Consider the following 20201-nt stretch of genomic DNA (forward strand, 5'->3'; position numbering starts at 1 on the left):
TCCCTGGCATTGCTATAGTCTTCAGTTCTGCCATTGAAATGAAAACCCATTATTTGTCTGGCTCAGCTAATAACATGCACCAACCATTGCTAATATTTGTCTTTTAAAATGTAACTTTCTGCCATTAGGAAAGTATAATATAGCAAGTGAAATCTGTGATGTATTTCTAGCCCCGATTCTTAAGGCAGTAATATTTGGGTTTCTCAGATATGGCTGCAGTGTGTGTTCATGCGAGAGAATACAAGGAAAAACATTTTAAAGACTTAATATCTAAAGATTAGATGATAATCTCCCTGGGCTGAGGGTGAATACGGGAGCTCCCTCACACTGCCAAAATATTGAGTAAGTTTAGAGAAAGAAGCCAACTATTCCAAGCTCAGGAGATCATTTATAAAACAAAAATCACTCTGTTGCATTGAAGAGTCAGCGAGATGCTCTCAGAAAGATTAATTTTCTGGGCAGAGGAGGGGAGTGTGGGCTTCACCCCTCAAAATGAACCAGCAAGATGATTCAATTGCATCACTTTCAGAGCGTGAGCCTGAGACATTCATTCAAAATGCAGTTATAAGAAATGACTGCTTTACTTTGGGAGGAAGAATACTGAAGAAACTGTTAAAGTTGGTCACAGTATGTGACATCCTTGAAATCAAAAGCAATGCTTCTTCTCAGCTGCTGCACAGTAAAATTAAAGATATGAAGCCAAATTAATCTCTGGTGTAGCACTCCTGCCAGTGGCTGGGGAGGCACCTGGGATTAATTTCCTCAATTATACAAGTGGCATATGACCCTGACAAATTGGTTTTTGTCGCATGCAGGGTAATGTATCTGGTGGAGTTGGGCATCACCTCCCCAGCCTCCTGGGTTGTCCTTGGACATCTTCCCCAGGTGGCAGCAGAGCAAGCTTCTTGCAGGCTTCTCTTCTCCTTTGGGGTAAAATCTGAGAAGTCTGTCTGTGCAAGACACTGCCTGTATTTACACTCCTGGACACGGTTCACTTCTTTGCTTACAGTTTGCCTGAGGAAAGCTTACATTTTTCTGAAGGAATTATAAACCTCAGCATGGCATGCCAGTGCTCACCGTGCCAGAGTGCCGAGGTGGGAGCTGGGCAGAGCTGGCCCAAAGCCCCCTGGGACAGGGCTGGGGCTCCTCTCATCACATGGAGGAGATGCAGCCACATCAGGAGACACAGCTGTGTCAAGGATCTCTTTTGCTATCTCCCTGCCCAAAATTTACACAAGCATTACCGGCCAGGTCAGCTTTGAGCAAACACTTACTGTTCAGACTGCCTCCTCCTCCCACACAGCAGAGCTCAGGAGGAGGACACACTGCGAGCCAAGGACACCAGGTCCCAGACAGCCAAAGAGCCCCCAGAGCCCCGGGCAGTCTCGGGACAGATGCGACTGCAGAGCCTGAGGCCAGGACTTTGCAAGCAACTCTGTGTCGGTGAGTAAATTTATTTTCTAAAATTATTTTCTAAAATGCTGTCCCGTGCCTTGGAGGAGGGAAGGGCCCGTTGGCCACTCGATGTTTGGAAAAATCAGGGGTGCCTTTTGGCGTGGAGTGAAGGAGGTGAGGCTAGGGGTCTCGCCTCAAGTGCTGAAGCTTCTGGCCGGAAGAAGCAACACATACGGTGCGTGAGGGGATGAGGCTGCTGACAAAACGTGAAACATCCTCCTGTTACATCAGGCAGCTCCCAAACTGAGACCAGCTCGCTGTGGTGCTGTGAGACAGAGACATTGACATTGACACAGACCTGAGCTGGCCCCGCAGGGGGCTGATTCACTGCGAAAGCTGAGGGAGAGGAGGGCTCATGAGAGCGCTCATGCCTCGAATCTCTTCATCCAGTCGAGTGCTAAGCACCCGGCACAGCCATGTCTGCACGCTTGGCCTACGTGAAACATGCCTACCTCCAGCTCTGTTACGTTTCCGTGCCAAAAAATAAAGACGAGGTCCCACCCAGCTACAGCTCCATGTGGGTAAAACCCTCAAGGCTTTCATGAGGCCGAGCCACAAGGCCTGGCTGTACGCAGCAACCTGCACCGCGTGGGCCACGAGAAGGAACTCGCTGAGGTGTTTTACACTGTTGGGACCTTTTGTCTTCAGCATGTACGTGCTAATGGAGTTTTTTGGTGGAAAATGATTCATTCATAAGCGTCAGCCAAGCTGGTATGTGACAGGAGAGAAGTATTTTCACCTGGGCAGAACAATGTAAGCTGATGTGTGAGCACCCTTACTGCTTCTCCGCTGGGTTTGAGCTTGTTTTGTTTTGTCATATTTGGGCTTCTGGAATGTTTTCTCCTATCAATGACATTAATTATGGAGTAATTGCCTTAGTAGCATGTAACAACTCTCCTTTTTTTTTTTTTTCTTTTTTTTTCTTTTTTAATTTTAATAGATTTTCACACAATGTGTAAACTTTGCTGTGTATGTGCTACGTTTCTTGTGTCATGAAATAATGTGTAGACAAAATAATGTTTTTCCTGTCAGAAATTCAATGGGCATCTAAAGCAAAGTGACAGGTGGTTAAATAGCTGCATTTAAAGGATGTCAAGAAGATTTTTTGGACAGGTACCAAAACCCAATGCCAAAAAGAAGGCCTAATACCATCTGTTTTGTTAGCAGAGATGCAATTTTACATTAGATTTTAAATGACATGAAATGCCAAATTCATAACCTTGATTTGTGGGTCAAATCTAGCTTATCTAGATTGTGGATGTTATTATTTACTGGCACAGTTCCTGACCCAGAGCCCACGCAGGTAAATGAACACGCTTTCAATCAGACCCATTTTAAAGTAATAGGGAGCTCTCGAGTCGCATTTAATTTTGTTCTGTATTACATGTGAATCCAGATGCAATGTGGATTTAATTAATCCAATTTCATTGCATTTTAATGTACACATTTGCATTGTGTTTATTGGCAATTGGTTTTATCCATTTGTTCAGCATTTTTATGACCAATGAAACTACTGAATATTTAGAGATCCATATACTTCCCAGCAGAAATGAGGAGCGTAGCTCTGAATTAAATAGTTCTCAGATATAAACTGGGGATGAGACTAAAATGTCAACATATAGCTGCATAATACGGTGGAAAATTGATACCAGTATTTTAAAATAATAAATTGCATGGTGCAAAATTCTTTAAAAAATAATTTCAGCAGGCATTTTAGATGGTATGTCAAGAATTAAAATATACTCTTATAAAGAGCAGTGGGTGCTGGAGGACTACTCTGAAACAAATAATGAAGCTGATAAATTCAGTCACTTTCCTGCTTCTAAAAGGTGCCTTTGAAATTATGATTGTTCAGGTTTAGCCTAATATTTAGAAATACTCACTGTAGAGTTTTCTCTTCTTTGTGAGGAGTCAGTGTGGCTTAAATGGGATTGCTGAGATAATCACCCTGTGCTCTCTCTGTTCCAGTGCTAACGTTAGGCATGAAATGTGAGTTGTCATGTTTGCAGCTACTCTTTCAATGACCCGGCCAAAGTAGCTAAAAACCTGCTGAATTTGGTGAGGAGTCAGTTGTGAGAAGAACGAAAAGAACGCATCTTTTAATTGCTGTCAGGCTCAGCTCTGCTGTGAGCATCATGGCTAGGTCTGCTGTCCCTCCAGCCATCCTGGTCCATCCCTTTTGTCTTTTGATGCTTGGCCCAAACACAAGGTCATTGCTCTGTTGTTTTTGTTTGGTTGATTTGTTTTTCCTGGTTCCCTGTTTGGGGCTCCAGTGGGACTGCCCCACCACCCTCCGCCCCATCTGGCACCCAGCACTCCCTATGGGGGATGCCATCCAGCTTCTCCAGAGCTGAGCCAGCCCAGGAGGAACACCTCGAGGCCTGACCTGAACCATGCCTGCAGGTTTTGTAGCTGCTAATGCCAGGCAGGTGGGCTGGGGCTGACCCCTGCAATACTTACCATTTTCCAGATGTTTGGGTGGTAACACTTTGTGTGAAGCGAGCTGAGCCTCCAGGGCTGCATGTGGGACCTGTCCTGCCTGGGTATCACGGGGGGACAACAACCTTGTTCTCATGAGGCCCAACATCTCCCTGCTCCACTGGCTGCTGCAGAGATGGATTTTCAGGGTTGCTCATTTTGCTTTCTGCTAGCACTGATTCAGGGCTGATGGAAAAGGAAAGACTGAGTTCTTTCCGACCCACTGGAAAGACTCAGAGATAGGACAGATACCAGTAAGCAGAGTATTCAGATACCTGCATTCAAACCCCTGTATGGGAAATTCCCTCCCACAGTCAAAGCCGAGGAGGTACCTAAATTCATTCAACTCCCCCCATGTGGACAACAGAAATCCCAAAGAGGCTCCTCGCTCCCTCCTGAGCTCTGCTGCAACCCTGACATGGGTGATACTGCAGGACCACATCTGCTGTGTGCATACCCTGCCTGATCAGAGCCATCCTCACACCCTGCCTGATCAGAGCCATCCTCATCCAAGGATGTTCTACTGCTTGCCTTTTTGCTATTTGCTGGCCAAAGCCATCAGTGAGGAAGCCGTACGTAAGGTGGCTCTTTGATGGGGCAGCTCTCGTAGCTGCAATTTGCCATCCTTTTGGGGCCATATGACAAGCCCGTGCTCTTCAGGAAGGATGCGTGGTTTGTCTGCCCTCCAGGAAGCAGCTCTGCACTGTTAGTCTGTCTACCTCTGCGGGGAGAGGCTGTGTGATGCTGGTCCTAGGTTGACAGGGAAGCTGAAGTGCTAGAGGAGAGCAGAAGTTCAGACAAATCTGCATCTCCTGGTAGGTCCCTATCTGCATGTGAGCTCCACTGAGGAGACACCAAACTGTTCAGATGGACAAAAAATATTGAAACATGGGAGAAAAACAGGCGGAGGAAGGCACTCAGCAGCACCTCCAAGTTGGAGGGAGGCTTCCTGAAGGCATAGTGAGCCCAGGGAGGTGCCCGTGGTGCAGCAGGAGCTTCTGGTGCCAGGCAGGGCACTGCAGAGGCTGCAGACACCTGATGGCACCTCGCCCTCTGGACCCTGGGCTGGGGGCACGCTGGGGAGCGAGCCGGCACTCAGCTCTACCACGTTGTCTTGTCCTGACAGCCTGGAGAGCAGAAACGCTGGAGACGTCCCTGAGGTGAGCTGCAAGAGTGTTTGATGGAGAGCGTCTCCTCTGCCAGCTTCCCTTGGTATAAAGGGAAAAAAAAAAAAGGCATTTATGGATATTAATAGCAATAACACTTTGTGACGCCTGAGTTTTCAGATCAGTCTCTGTTTGAGGTCTGCCAAAGGCAGATGAATGTGCAAACTTTGACAGGGCTGATTGTTGTGAATCTCATGTTTTGAGGATCTGAGGAGACATTAAAGAACTGGTGGCACGTTGGGAAAAGGCGAGCTGCTAAAATGGTTTGAATGGGGCTGAAGAGAAACCGGGTTGTATCTGCCGAGAGATGCCGCAAGTTCGGTGACAAAATGCATTTATTTTCATGGGAAACAACAGAATTTAATCCTGCTTTAAGTGAAAAAGCCAATTCAGCCTTAACTGTAAAGCTGCTAGCAATGTCTCTACACTATATGAAATATAATAATTATGATAATTAATAAAGATAATAATACAGTAAAACCTTGCTAATTCATACTAATGACTCAGAGGCTGCTTACTAATTACTGAATTTTGTGGATAAACAAGCCAGAATAATGCATCATAAAATACACTTTGTTCCATTATTTTGACAACTCTCATTTAGTTTTAATTATTTATACTTCATAATATACTAGTCACCGTACTTGGGAGGGTTGTACAAAAATAACGAAGCCCAGAATTTGACATGACTGAGCAGTGTTTGCTGAAACACAGAGGAAAGGCAGCCCTTTCTGGATGTGTGCAAACTGGGAAAAGCACGGATCAGCTGAATGCAGATCAGCAAAGAGGTTACACAGAACATCGTGCGTCGCCTTTGACCAGGAGGAGACCTGGGAGCAGTTTGCCTCGTGGAGAACTCCCACAAACCGACCTGCCAGACACAGAAGGACCAATGCTTCTTCAGGAAAATCATATTGTTTGGAAGAATAATAATAAAAGTAAAGTAGTTGTTGTGCCCAAATCGATTTTTATCCTCAAATCCTTTTTATCCACCATCAGGACGGCTAAAATCTTGTTTTTAATTTAAATGAGAGCCGTGATTTTTACATAATCACTGGATTCCTGGAGCTGGCATTCCCTCGAAATGCCAACCTGCATCCCCACTCCTGAATTTGGCAGGAACGGGAGATACTGCTGCAGTGAAGGAGCCTTGTGGAAGAGTCCTGTATTTATGTAGCAGTTTTCCAGCTACAGACAGAGCAGGGCTGCCCAGTCCTGCAGGGTGCAAGTTGCAACTGTGCCTTCGTAGTCATGATGTTTAAAAAAAAAAATAAAAGGAGGCCTTTTCCACCAAAAATTTGCCAGAAAAGTGTCTCTTTCACCTCTGTCCTAGCCGTCTGCGAGCTCACGGAGGGCTTACGGCAACTCGGTGTCTCAGGGAGCAGCATCCCATCCCGCACCAGCTCGGTCGACGATGTTGGGTTGTCCTGGGCTGGTTTCCTAAGGGAGCTGCTGGGGGATGTTTGGGGTCCCGGGGCCGCTCTGCGCTGCGAGTCACGGCCGGGGACAGTCGGGGGGAGGCCGGGGGGAGGCAGGAGGGAGGCCGAGAGGTGCGGGGGGAGAAGGGAGGCCGGTGGCCGTCGGTCTCCAGGCCCCGGGGAGCCGGGGCTGAGCGGGGTTCGTGGGCGGGAGGGAGCGCGGGGGGGGCGCGGAGCTTTCGGGAGCGAGCTCTCCGCTTTGGGGTCGTGCCGAGCCGGGCCGGGACGCGTCCTTCTGCCAGGGGGATTTTGGGAGGGGGGGGACACCCGAGTGCTGCGGGGCAGGGGGAGGCTGCGGGCACCATCCCGCGCCCGGCCCGGCAGCAGGGCTGCGATGCTCCAAGCGGGGCGCGCTCCCAAACCTCCGGGCACAGCGTGGGGGGGGGGGGGGTCGCACCTTTACAGCGCCCCCTCCTCCCCAATCCCCCACCCCGGCGGGGACGCGGTGAGGGGGCGAGAGGGGAACAACCCCAGCTCCAACCCTTTTCATTTTTTTTTTTTTATTTTTTTCCAGCCGTCCCAGCTCCGGCCGGGAGGAGAGGAGGAGGAGGAGGAGGGGGGGGGGGGGGGCAGCCGCCGCCCGGCCCCGCCGCGAACAATAGCGGCCCCGGAGCGGGGCGGTGCGGAGCGGGGCGGGCCGGGGGCCGCCGCCCGCCCCCCCCCGCCGCCGCCGCCGCCGCCTCCCGCCCTCTCCCCGCCCCCCGCGCCAGAGGCACCGCCGCCGCCGCAGCCGGGTCCATGCCCGCTGGAGCCCCCGCCTGCCGCCGCCCGCAGCCCCGGCATGGACGTTAGGTTTTACCCCTCCGCCCCCACCGCCGTGGGTTCCCTGCCCGGCGCTGACCCCCCCTGCTTGGGGCCGCTGGATTATTATCACTGCAACAAGGTAAAGGGGTCGGGGTGAATGAGGATGGTGGGGGGGGGGGGTGGGGGACGCGCACAGGGACACGCACACGCGCGGGGATCGTGGGGCTGCTCCGGAGCGTCCCGCCGAGGTCCCGCAACTTCTCGCCGGGTGGGTGGAAAAAGTGCTGGCGGCGGCGGGAGGGAATTTTAAAAGTGGCCGGGAAGCGGCGAGGAGAGCGGAGGCTGCCGCCCGCTTCTCTTCGCTTCGCCCCGGGGCCGCCGCGGAGGAGGCGCCCGGAGCCGCTGCCTGCTGCGAGCGGCACCGCCGGGAGGGGAGCGCTCGGGGCCGTGCGGGGCTCTGCGGGGCTCTGCGGGGCGGCCGGGGGAGGGGGGTGTATGGAGGGGTACGGGGGGGAGCGGTTGCTTTCGTTGGTTTGGGAGCGATCGGGTTTGGGTTCGTGTTTTCCCTGCGGGAGGGTTTCTCTCGGAGCGGTTCACGGGCTGCTTGATGTTGTCGGGCACTTGGCGGGGTTTTCGGAGCGGGCTACGCGGGAGCGGGGCCGCCGCTGGCTGCGGGGCTGAGCTGGGGGGGTCCGGAGCTGCCCCCCCGGCCCCGCGCTCCCTGCGCGCCCCGCGCCGCGGGTGCCGTTTTCCCGCAGCCTCGAGAGGGATCCGCGGGGGGAGTGAGGGTGGGGGGACGTTGGAGAGTGCTGGAGGAGCCCTAGGAAATATCCTGCAGCCGGGAGAAGGCGAAGGGAAGGGGCCAGGGTGCTGGGCGGGGGGGATGCGGAGTTCTCCGCCAGGACCGCCGGCCGGGTGCCGAGGAGAAGAGCAACAAAGCCGGGGGGCGCAGAGCCGATCGGAGGGAGGGTCCCGGCCTGAGCCCCCAGTGCCTGCGTCCTGGCGGGCCAAATCCCGGGAATCGCCCCGAAAAAAGTTAATAAAGGGAGAAAGGCTCCTGTGGCGGGACCGCGGCCGAGGGTGCCCTCGGCTCATCTCGCTGTTGTGCTACTTCAGGATCGGACTCTTTGTGAAGAAGCAGAAGGAAAGCTGGGTGGCTTCCCCGCTGCAGCGAATTCATCTTCATGCGTCGGGATGTGTATTTAACCGTGCTCTGTCACTGGGGTTATTTGTCTCTATTTATTAAGTTGGAGTAAACCTAATAGTTCTCATTTATTTTGAGATGCTTGATTATCCTGAAAGGAAACAACTTAAATTGATTTCTTCTGTATCCGCGTACTGCTAGTTTCAAACTGTTTTATTATCACTGCCGTTGCTCTTAAAATGCTAAATATGCTCTCACAACACTAACGAGAGCCGGGCCCCCTGGGAGCAGGTTATCCGTGCCGCTGAGACGTCAGCCGATACAGTGTGCGAACGCTGGAGATCCGGGATCAAATACACGAGCTTGTGCCTCTGAGAGCTGCGGCCACCCCCAAATCCTGCAGGCTTTAGGAACTCGATTTTACCAAGAAGTTTTGAGATGTGAATACAGTTTAGTTTACGTTCTGGTGTTCTTCCCTGAGGTCGGGCAGGCAGCACTGGAGCAGGCCTGTGGCACGGGGCTGCCCCATCCTGGTGTCCCCCCAACATCTCCTGCCCGAGCCTTGGGGAGCGTGGGCTCATCCATGGCCTGAATCCCTGAGATTAGTCCCGGATTAGTCCCAATCGATCCGCGGGTGCTTGCTCGTGCATGTGGCAGGAGAGGCATCATGGGGCCGTGCACGGGGAGGCTGGAGGAAGCCTCGTCCCCGGGGCTCCAGCCAGCGCAGCCGGCACACCGGGAGACGGGTCAGCGCTGGTGCAGGCGCGGGTGGATGGGACACTGGAGAGGAGCACCCAAGGTACTGACCACTGCCACCAGATGCTGCTGTTGTCACTGCTACAGAGGATCTTAAGACAGCGGGAGGAAGAAAGGAAGCGACTTACCCTTTTCCGATATTCAGGGTGCTCTTTTTTTTTTTTTTCTTTCTTTCTCTTTTTCTGAGTTATCAAATGTCATTTGCTTATGCGCAGCGGTGCACGTTTGTCTGCGGGATGAGGCTGCTGGAACGGAGCCAGAGACGAAGCGGGTTGACTTTGTGCTCTCGACCGAGCGCAGGTCTGGCAGTCCCAGTGCCGAGGGGCGGTGGTGCCGCCTGTATTGCCTGCTGTGCCTGCAGCCTTCACTCCGGAGAGCTTGTAGGGCTGCTGCAGGCTGCATACGCCCACCGGCACGCTCTCACCTCGTGCCTGCTGCAGCAAGTGCTGTCTGAGCACACACACATCCTTGGAGCTGTGCGGGACCTTCAGTGAAGCTCCAAAAACTCCTGCCGGTCCCTACCCCTGAGCTCCTGCTCCGTGCTGGTGTCTTGGCCTGGAGCCGAGCTGAATAAGACGTTGTCTGCCTCGAAACATCTCCACTTGTAAAATTCCATTGAGAAGGAGAGGGTGAAGTGGGAAACTGAGGAGTTCTCATAGAGGGCTGTATGAAATCGTGGGCTCTGCTCTATCCCGAGAGCAGAGCAGCACCGCCGCGCAGTGCTTTTGGCCCCGGAGCGTGCCGGCAGGATCCCTGCTGAGCTGGGGCGATGCTGCGGGAGCGAGGCGGGGTTTATGGAGGGGCTTCAAAGCCCTCTGATTTAAAGCACTTGTCTTGTTTGGGTTCAGCTTTTTACTCCCGATGGGCTGCTGTGTTTATTCGTTTGTTTAGGGAATGCCGGGAGGCTGTGCGCAGTGTCGCTGCCTGTAAATAACTTGCCCGGAGCCGGCAGGCGCTTTGCCCAGAGGCAGGGAGCTCGCAGGGAGCTGCGCTGTAGCCCAGAGCATCCCGAGACGTTAACAGAATTGTTTTGTGTGCTTGTTGAATGTGAAATTGTTACCGTGAGATTTCCGATCTCATTCGCGCGCTGCAGCAAGCCACGATTTCTCTTTGCAGCTACGGAGGTGCCTGTAAAGTGCCAGAATTTCCATTTTTAATGGACAAGGGATGTTTAAAGGGATAATGAAATGGGGAGTGTGCATCCAACCAAGGCCTCCCCAGGGGTTGCATTTTCACCCTTCCTCTCACCACCCTTTGTTCCCCTCATAGGGGCAGCCAAAACGCCAGTGCCTACCTGCAGTGTGTGCTGGAGTCCGACCCCAAGGCGCATGGGGTGAAAGGCTGCACACCCTGTATAGAAAGTGGGGTGGAAAGGAGCCTCTTCACCCGCATTTGATGAGGAGTTTTTATGCTCTGGGCATGTTGGAAAGCTGGGGAGCCCTTCTGCTACCAAGTCTCAATCGTGGGTGACCCACTTGGAGCATCCTGCACTGCTGGAGGCCGTGGTGTGTGTGAAGAGGAGCAAACCCCAAACTTCCCAGAGCCCAGTGCCGCTGCAGGGAGGACTGATGCTCCTCATCTGGTGTTTTAGGATTGTACTGGGTGCCAGGCTCAGCCTGGTGTATGGAGGCGATAACGGAGTGAAAGCTTCCCTAGAGCACATAGCAGTGAGCATTTTCCACACCAGGATGCCAGCCCCTTCCCGTGGGCTGGAACCAGGCCCCACTCTTTTGTTGGGACCATTTCAGTGTCAGGTTGTGCCTCTGCAGCAGCTGCAAAGGGCTGGGGAGGTTCAGCTCAAAGTGATGCCATCTCCAAAAGGAGCCCTCATCAGAGCCACACCGGCCGTGGCTATCAGCTATCTGGTGCACCTACCTCTGTTCCAGGTTCCCCTTTTAAATCTGGGTCTAAAGCCCCTTTTTGCATCTCCATTTTTCCTGGGACGTTGGTACCAGCTGCAGATCTGCCTCCTGCTCCCTGCCTGGGGAGGTGAAGCTTTGCTGGGGCCAGGCTGGTGCCTGGGTGCTGCAGTGGTGTTACAAGGGCAAGGCGGTGTGGTTGTGCACCACGTATGCGTCAGGCCCTGGTGGGATGTCTTCACCTCCCTCCAGTTGCTTTGTGAAAAGTTGGAGATCTTTCCCACTTTGAATCTAGGGAGACCTTTTGCATTTGTGGTTCACAAGAAGTAAACTATGGGGAAAAAAAAAAAAGGGAAAAAAAAATGCAGTCTAGTAATGTAGGGGCTCATCCTGCTCCTAGCAGAGCCGCTGCGACAGTATCTAGTATGCTAGCTGAATTGTTAGCATGCAAGGATTTCTGAGACCTTGAATTAGGTGTAGGTAAGTATGAGGGAGAGGTTTTTGTTCGCAGTCTGGGCCAAATCACTTCTGCGAGGGAGGCGTGCAGCAGGGATCCTGCCTGAGCGAGGTGTGTGCAGCACTGCCGTGCTGCCGTGTGCGAGGAGGGGTCCTGGGCAAACGTGGAGCAAATCTGGGGAGTGAATCAACATCTCCCTCTTGGATTTAAGTACAAATTCTTAGTTGCTTCTGGTGTTTTGTTGATCAAGCTTGGTTAGCACGATGCTAGATTTCCACTTAGGCCAATGATTGATGGGGGGAGGAGCAGGACCCAGCCTGGATCTCTGCTGTGACACTGGGAATGCCCATGGTCCTTGGGAACCCCAGCGTCTCACAGAGAGCCATTAACCCTGTAGCATATCTGCAAGAATCAACAGCACGGCCAAAACCTGTCCTGGATCTTTCTGACAGGGCTCTGTCGCTCTGCAGCTTCAAACACCCCCGTGCCTTGCCTCTTCAGCTGATAAATGGAGAGAAACTATTTTGCCGATACACCGTCATAAATTATGGATAACTAAAATCCGCTAGTCATGCGATGGGTATTAATCTGCAACCAAGGCTCTCTTCTTCTTTTAAGAAAGCCTTCAGAAATGGGATGTGAGCTGCTGCTCTGAGCCCGGGTCGATGCAATGAATACATCGCTGCGGAACATTCTGTTTTGGTTTGACTTTTACTGTAACTTGTAAATTGCAGCGATAAACATGGTCCCTTTTTCCCTGTTCCAGAACTGCTTTGCCATGCTGGAAGATAAAATATATTCTTTTCCTCTTTACTTTCTAAGCCAACTCCGTTTTTGAAGTAGAAAATCTTTCTTTGGAGATGGAGGATTTTGGATGGGGAACAAAGCCCTGCAAACTTTTAATTTGGGGCCCATTTTATTCTCATTTGGCAGGCAGCTCCTGCTGATTTGCAAAATGTGGATTTTAGGTCCCGAGTATGGGCAAGGGCTTTCTCTGAATAGTGTTTGAGCCACTTGGTGGGACGACCCTGCTTTCTCCAGAGCAATCTTTGATGGTTTGCAGTACAGAAAGCGTTTGAAGCTTCATTTTGCCTTGGGCTTTAAGTCCAGGATTCGGAGCTGAATAATGAATGTCCGTCCATTCACAGAAATTGTTGTCCTATGTGTAAGCGCAGAGGGAAGGCTTTAATCTGGTTGTTCTTGGAATAACTGAGATATTTTGAAGACCGGTCTGGCTTGTGTACAGCAACATGTTTGTAAGGCTTAGTTGTGAATAACATTGTTAAGGGCCAGATCCATGAAAGTCCCCATAGAACAAGAAGCATCAAGAGTCTGAAAATTCAGGATCAAAATCTCACTAGTTTCTTTGATCTTTTTATGATGCTTCAGATCAATTATAAACATTGTCCTTTAAATCGTGGCATGTTACACATCCATAACCACGGTGTAAATTCATGAATTGCTCTGGACTTGGTCCGTACCTCTGAGCTTGCAGCAGGCACAGGGATTGGCTTTATACATCCATAATGGGGAACCTGTTTCTGTTGGGAAATCGTATTTTCTGTGTATTTGGGACGGAGCATCCCGTGGTCGTGCAGCGCAGGGCTGCTGCTGGCCCCGGTGGTGGGAGGCAGGGTGCCGGCAGCCCTTGCGGAGCTCTAGTGGGGCTCTACTCCAGCTGGTTGCAAGGACGGGTGCCTCTAGCTCGCTGCCTGGCAGTTATCATTGTGGTATTTCTGCCGCATTTCAAGAAAAAACTCAGGTTTTGTTCTGCCTTCATGTGGCACCACTCTGCCACCAGGCGTAGGGAGCAGGAGGTGAGGACCCTGCTGCCCCAGGGCGTGATATCGCCCCTCGGTGCTGAACTTCCCCTGTTACCTTTGTGCTCATCCTACTAATTTATTTTTTTGTTTAACAAAATGAGCTCTAAATGCTTTTACCATAAGTTGGGTTATATCTTTCAGTGTAAATGAAGCATATAATTGTGTTTTCCTAACAGCTCTACATTAAAATTAAGTTATTGTACTGCTAATGTGTTTTCCTTGACAATTTTCCATCCAGAGAGTGCAAAGCTTCTGTTTGAAGCTGTTGCATACCATGTTCCCAGTCTCTTCCTAGTATTTTATTCTGCATTTCTAAAGCCGGGGTGAAGTGTTAGCATGATTCCAGCTTTGGTGCCATTGACTCCTAATTGGAGGCTTGAACTCAAATGTTCGACCTTCATGATTTTCCGTATGCGTTTCCATATGATTAAAGCTTATGATGGGGACACAGGGCTCAGCTGCAGCAGGGAGGGGGAATCTTGCAACAAAACTTACTGAAACAAACCCTAATCACACCACTTTCCACTGAAAAAAGTGTTTGAAAACTGTGCAGGATTGCTTGGCTTTGCACACATGCGGCCAGGTTTAAATATTTTAATCATCCACATCCCCCTCTCCTGCTTCTTTCTATTGTTTCCTTGTGATGGTTTTGTTCTGATGGATGCCATTTCTTCTTTGAAAAATGGCACTGGCTGCTGCGTCGCCTGCAGGCGAAATCTTTGCATTATGCCACAGAATCTCTCCTCCGCCGTAATCTCGTGCATAGATTGGTTGACCTCTGCAGATATAATTAAATCTCTTCCTGACGACTGCGCGATTTCAGCCCAGCTCTGTGGCCAGCGCGTCTGTTAGCTAAGTGTTAAATTAGGGCCCTCTACCCGTAATTGTTATTCTGGAAAGACGATTTGAGAGTCGGCTGGTGCTGGTGGCTGCACGCAGCTTCAGAGGAGCCTTATCGGAGGAAATGGGGTGACTCTGGGGCTGAGGCAACTGCTTGACCTCTAATTATAGCCTGGTCACTGGGGGCTGCCTTGCACGACTGTTTAGAATGGAGATTTTTACATATACATACACGTATATATTTCTGTTGGTTTAAACACCTGGCCACTTGCTCTCATGGTGCAGTTTTTCTGCATTTCTGTTGAGCTTCTAACCGGGCAGGGGCCAGGAGAGGGAGGTGGCGGGGTGGGACCTGTTCCCAGGCAGGGTGGGAGCGAGGAGCACTCCTTTATCGGGTTAGCTGGATCACATTAGCAGGTTTTCTTCCCACAAAACCGTCCGATGACTCAGAGTTTCCATTCCCGTCTGGATTTATCCGGAGGCTCCGTCCCCTTTCTCTGTCTGTGTGCACATCGTGCTCTTCCTCTGCTCTCCCCTTCAGAGCAGACCATCCTCTTCCTCCGCATCCCCTTTTGTTTGCAGGGTGGAGGCTGCATGCTCGTGTGCTTGTGGTCAGAGCTGCGAGATAAGGGCTGTGTTGTGGCTCGGCTGTTTTGCCTGGTGAAAACTGCCCTTGGCCTCCATTTCCAGAAGCAGCGGGCTATTTTGAGGTACCTGAAGGGTTTGGGGGTTCTTGTGAAGGCCTCAGGTCACCCCAAGCACTGAGAAGATCCAGGTCTTGGAAGAGGGGCATGCGGAGCACGAGGCTCCCCAAAAGGCTTCTTTCTCCCAGAGGTGTGGAGCTCCACTTTAACACCTCTGAAAGGGTTCCATGCAAGCCAGACGTGGAATTAAGACTTCCCATTTCATCAGTTACTGAACCCTAAAACAAAGGTAAACCTTGTCAAAAAAAATAAAGAAAGAAAACCATTTAAATGTGTTCTGTGTCTCTCATCTTTCATTGGCACTGGGAGCACCGCGCTGGTCGGGGTGAGCTTGTCCTGGGGGAGCAGCCCCATGGGGGATGCATTTTTAGGGAGTCTCAGGAACTTGGTGTCAAGTCCCTGGCATCAGAAGGGGGCAGCGTGTACCCCAGGGCCCTTCACAGAACAGAAATTTGGGCAGCATAGACACGACTTCAGGAAATTTTTATGGGAAATTTTGCATGGAGACACTTAACTGAATTATCTTGGTCTGTCCCAGCTCATGCAGTGGGTGCAGAAAGTGCTTGGATGTCACCTGAAGAAGAAAAAGCAGAAATGCTGTGGCGGGGCCGGGGAGGGGGGGGGGAAACGTGAACCAGAGAAGCTGGGGTCTGTTGTAGCTCCGGGAAGCATTTGTGCCTCCTGGTGGGATCCTGCCCTGTTTGTCGGCGTTCAGCCCGGGGAGGCAACATTTTCCCCTGATGCGTTATCTTGTCTCTAAATAGCATTCAAAGGAGAAGAAGAATGTGCTGTTAAAAATACCAAACTTTGGGGAATGGCTGGCAGACTTTACTGCTGATAAGCATTGTTGATTGAAGATCAAACGGCCCTTGAAAGCAGAAGAAAAACCTTCCAGCAGAGCCATGGATCTGACCCTGCAGCCAGACAGTGAGGTCACCCGGGCTTCAATCTGTGTATATTTAGGAACCTGCACTGGAATTATGGTCTGGTCTCCTCTACCCCAGACGGATTTTGGCGACATGGTGGTTTTAAACCTGATAAATCTGCTAAAGCTGAGAACAACATTTATTAGATGCCAAGAAAACCAGAGTCATGTTTTCATTATTAAGTGGTAGGTTATTTTTTTTTTTTTTGGTTTTCCCTTACGATAAAAAGTCTGCCCAGAAGGAAAGGCTGCAGGTCACAAAGGGAAGCAAAGACAAGTGACATGTGCTTTTTTATTAATTGACAACCTGCATTTCTGTGTCAAGGTGGCAAATTAATTGTGGGTGGCTGTCTGTTTGCAAACGAGGGAGTTCTACCATGCCTGTGCAAATCCACACGTGGAGTCTTTAACTACCTGATTTAAGTCAGACCAGTGTGTAGGCTTTTTGAGAACAATTTTAAAACAGTTTTTTTCCGCTCTTTGGTTTTGGAGAGGGGAAAAATGTTATCAAAATGGTCTGTTGAGCTTCATAAGCTTGCAGCAATTTAAGTAAGGCGGTCGGCATGTAGTGAGCTTCTTTTGGGGGGGGCAGCGGTGGTGCACACCCTGGTAGGGATACCAAATTTGTGAGGGTACAAATGAGACAAAGATGTGCTTAAAAACATAAAATATAGGTTGGAAGGGACCTCCAGAAGTGTATTTAAAATAATTCCAGTGGCACCTTCCACTACTGAGATGGCAAAAGAAGAAAACATCCACATCCAGCCCATACCTCCTGAGAGCCTTGGGATGCAGGTCTGATACAGTGAGAATCCTGCTGGTGATGGCTGCAATACGATGCTAAATTGCAAGGTTGCAATAAAAAGGGCTTTAGTTAGAATTAATAAAATGTGAAGTGCCTCCTTCCTCGGAAAACAAGCAATATTGACTGAGATTTCGAAACACATCTTGAAGGAGCAGGCATCCAGGTTGCAGACTCCAGAGGCGCCTCTGGCATCCTTTCCCTAAAAGTGTTACTATTTGTATTGCCGTGGAGGATTTCATTTCATTTTGGGTGCCGGAAAGGTCACAGTGAGAGAGTTTGGGAGGAAATTAGTGACAAGCTAGAAACAAGGGCAGCCTAGTACAGAACTGTGCCGCTTCTCCCACTTGCAGCTTGCGTGGCACCGCGATGCCGCCCCGTGTGTGTGACTGCTGATGCTGCAGGCTGTGCTGGAGTCACGCAAAGTCCCTTTGTAATATTCCAGCCGCGTCCAGCTGGACTGAAAGCCCGTCTTCATCGTGGTGTTGGTGATATCTAGGGGCTGCCTTCCTGAATGTGAGCTGCTGCACACTAAACAAATGTTGAACATGCCCAATTTCAGGTACAACTGTTGGGCAATTCATAAGCTCCCTGGCCAGAGAGGGAGTATGGTTTTGCAGGAAACACAGGGAGGCTCTACAAGTAAAGATGTGGTATTCATTGTCGAAATAAGATTGTTGTAGAACAAGCAAATCCAAGTGTATCATGGAAACATTTCTGCTGTGAACTGTGCTTGATTCATTTTAAGTCCTGTCCAGAACTGTCCTCCATGTGAAGCCAAAGATCTGCTTCCTGGCTGCTGAACAGCACTGCTTAAAGCCAGGTATCTGGGAAACGTGGATTTCAACATCCTTTTGTTTTGTGGAGGTGTCTTACGATGTTCTGAAACTCATCTGGAGCTTCTTGTTTGCTCCCAAAGTTGGAAATTGTGGGCAGCATGTTGGGACTGCCAAAATCCCGCTCAGATAAGAAGAGCGAGCTCCTGTATCTAGGGCTTGTGTCACTGTCATCGTGCCATGAGCGTGGGGATGGTGCCAGCCTGGGAGGGATCCTCTGCTTGGCAAAACCAGGTCTCAAAGCAGGCTGCCTCTTTGCTTAGCACAGTTACAGCTGGAAAGATGTGGGATGTGGAGGTTTCTGAAGATCTGCTGTGCTTTGTCCCACCGCTAGATCATTGTGCCAGAGCACTGAGGGACCAGAGATCCTCTGTTGCTGTGAAATGGGGCTGGTGGCTGACATCCTGCCCTCTGAGCATGGCTGTGGGCATCTCAGCTGCTCCCAGTGGCGGTGTAGCACGGACAGGGACTAGCTGGGCCACCCAAAACCGGTGGCCTTGTCCCTTTGGCCACATATGGAGATGCTGGAGGAGCCAACAGGGAGACCCAGCTTCCTTTGTGCTGTGCTTGTTTGGAGGTAAATTCAAGGTCAAACAGTACTAATTCAGCACCACCCAGGCTGAATTGGCTTTAAATTTACAACGTGAAGCATTCAGCGTGGTTGGATGCTGAGCCTTTCCGAGCACAGCTCCTGCAGGTGGAGGTGCTTTTCCCGATGCAGCGGCAGAGCCAGGCCATGAGTGTGTTGTGTCCTTGCCTGAGCATCGCTGAGCTCCACAATTGGTGTCTGCAGGGCTGAGGCAGCTCAGCAGGAGCTGCTTAGACCTCACAGCTTGGGGCCCTGCATGAGAGCATTTTCCCTTTGCTGTGTTTAAGTGGCGCAAGCTTGAGCGGAGCGCCATAACGAAGCACAAAGCTTAGTCCGAGCGAGTGGGAGGGAGGTGAAAAAGGGAAAGCTTAATTCCCTGCTCATCTGTGCTGCAAATTCCCTTTGGGGAGGTTTCCTCTCTTCCTCCCTGTTGTCCAAGTGTTTCTTCTGTTACATGTGTTATTTTTTTCTTTAGCCTGGGGGCTGCCGCAAGAGGTGCCTCTTTGCTCTGCCGCCTGTTCCTGATGCTTCCTTTCCCTTGCTAATAACAATTGTTTCTGCCAAAATCGCTTGGTGGTGTTATGTAAACCTCGAATCGCAAGCTAACGCTCTGCTCCGGGGGCTCCTACACGTGCCGGATGGGATTCGCACCCGCGCTGACTCCACTGCCTTCGGGCACATCATGCCACGTGTCGCCTTGGCTCAGCATCCCCCCGAGGTGAGTGGCCACCAGCCACGTTATCCACGGCGATCTGAGCCAATACCCCCCTTTTTGCTGGCATTTTCAGTGGGAGGCATGAAAACACCCTGTAAGCCACTCAGGGCTGGGATTTAAACTGTTTTTAGAGCACGGTACCCGCGCATCAGAGCTTGTTCTTGGCACTGGGGTCTCTGTTTCTGCTGGTGGGTTTGCAGCAGCGTTGGCGGGTGCTATGTGCGTGGTTTCTAGTGAGCACCTAAGGTGGATCATTGCATCTCCACCCAGCTACTGCCTGCAGGGCAAAGCCTGGCTGCATGGTCCCTGTGCTTGCTGCCAGCCAGCCGATGGGATTTGAGCTCCTGAGCACCTTCCTGAAGATGTTGGATTCCTACAGAAGTGCTGGATGGGGACCTCTTCTCCTGTGCCAAATTGCATGGGACCTCCTCGGGAGCGTGCACTCTCTCAGTTGCAACCAGTTGTTTACCTGGGAAGTGATGCTAGCAGAGACTTTAATGAATTTCTAAGTGCTTCTTAATGTGATTTGGCAGCCAAAATTGAAGAGAGAGAACCACCATTGCTGTGTGCCCAGCCTCCTCCCCACATACTCCAATGTTTGTGAGAGATTAGAAGGAGATTAAATCCCACAGAACTGGCAGGTGATGCTGATGGATGTTGGGAGGGGATTAGGGTAAATCCATTCCTCCTCCTGATTTAGCTCAAGATTTGAATTCATTGATAAAATTTTCCTAGGTTTCATTTCTGAAACCTCCTCCGAGCTGGTGACTCTGTGGAGGTGTAAATGAAGGCAGAACTCGTCTCTCCTGGCTAATGAATTAACCTTTATCAGGCTGATAATGCTGAAGATAGCTGTGCATCTGTTCCTGTCACAGCATCCAATTAACCCACAGTGCCACAGAGTAAAAGTGCCAAGGGGCTGGCTCCTTGGCAGGAGGTCCGATGCCTTGGTCCCCAGTGGCGTGGCCACGAGTTGTTCTCCATTGATGGATCCGGGTGTGCAGGATGCTGTCAGTGCTCATTGGCCGCTTGAGTCTCAGCCCCAAATGCCATCTGTGGTGGTGGTGGGAGATCATGAGAGTCGCCACTTCTGCTTCTGTGCATCGGGCATGGTCAAACGAAGTTCTTGAGGAGCTGCTGGTTGTGCAGGGGGTGCTGCTGTGGGGCCTCTGCCACAGAAGAGCTTTATAAACTGGGGTAGTGTGCCATGGGGTTGTTGCTCCTGGGACCTGCCCTGCCCAAAGCACCTGCAGAAGCTGGCGAGGCAGAGAGAGAAAAAACACATCACGCAATGCAACTTTGGCATTTGGGGCTTTTAGAGATGAGTATGTGCCCTGGAGCCCTGTTTGGAGCCCTGACCCTGGGGGTGCTTGTGTGAAGCGGCTTGGCCATCTTGATGCTCCTTGCCACCCACAAACCTCAGCCCTCAG

At 51.1% G+C, this 20201-nt stretch overlaps 1 protein-coding gene across 2 annotated transcripts in view; it reads left to right on the plus strand.

Annotated features, from left to right (window-relative positions):
- Positions 1–860: 860 nt before the first annotated feature.
- Positions 861–20201, plus strand: part of TOX2 (TOX high mobility group box family member 2) — a 136758-nt gene continuing 117417 nt past the window's right edge. Inside the window, exons 1-2 of one of the 2 annotated variants that reach the window (XM_084537704.1) lie at positions 861–1443; positions 7092–7460. In XM_084537704.1, the coding sequence (XP_084393830.1) occupies positions 7359–7460 (102 nt within the window). In that variant the 5' untranslated portion in view covers positions 861–1443; positions 7092–7358. The remainder of the gene's footprint in view (positions 1444–7091; positions 7461–20201) is intronic. The other variant, XM_084537707.1, reaches the window with a different exon arrangement.

The sequence above is a fragment of the Aythya ferina genome, assembly GCF_964211825.1.
Source record: "Aythya ferina genome assembly, chromosome: 16".
NCBI lineage: Eukaryota > Metazoa > Chordata > Aves > Anseriformes > Anatidae > Aythya > Aythya ferina.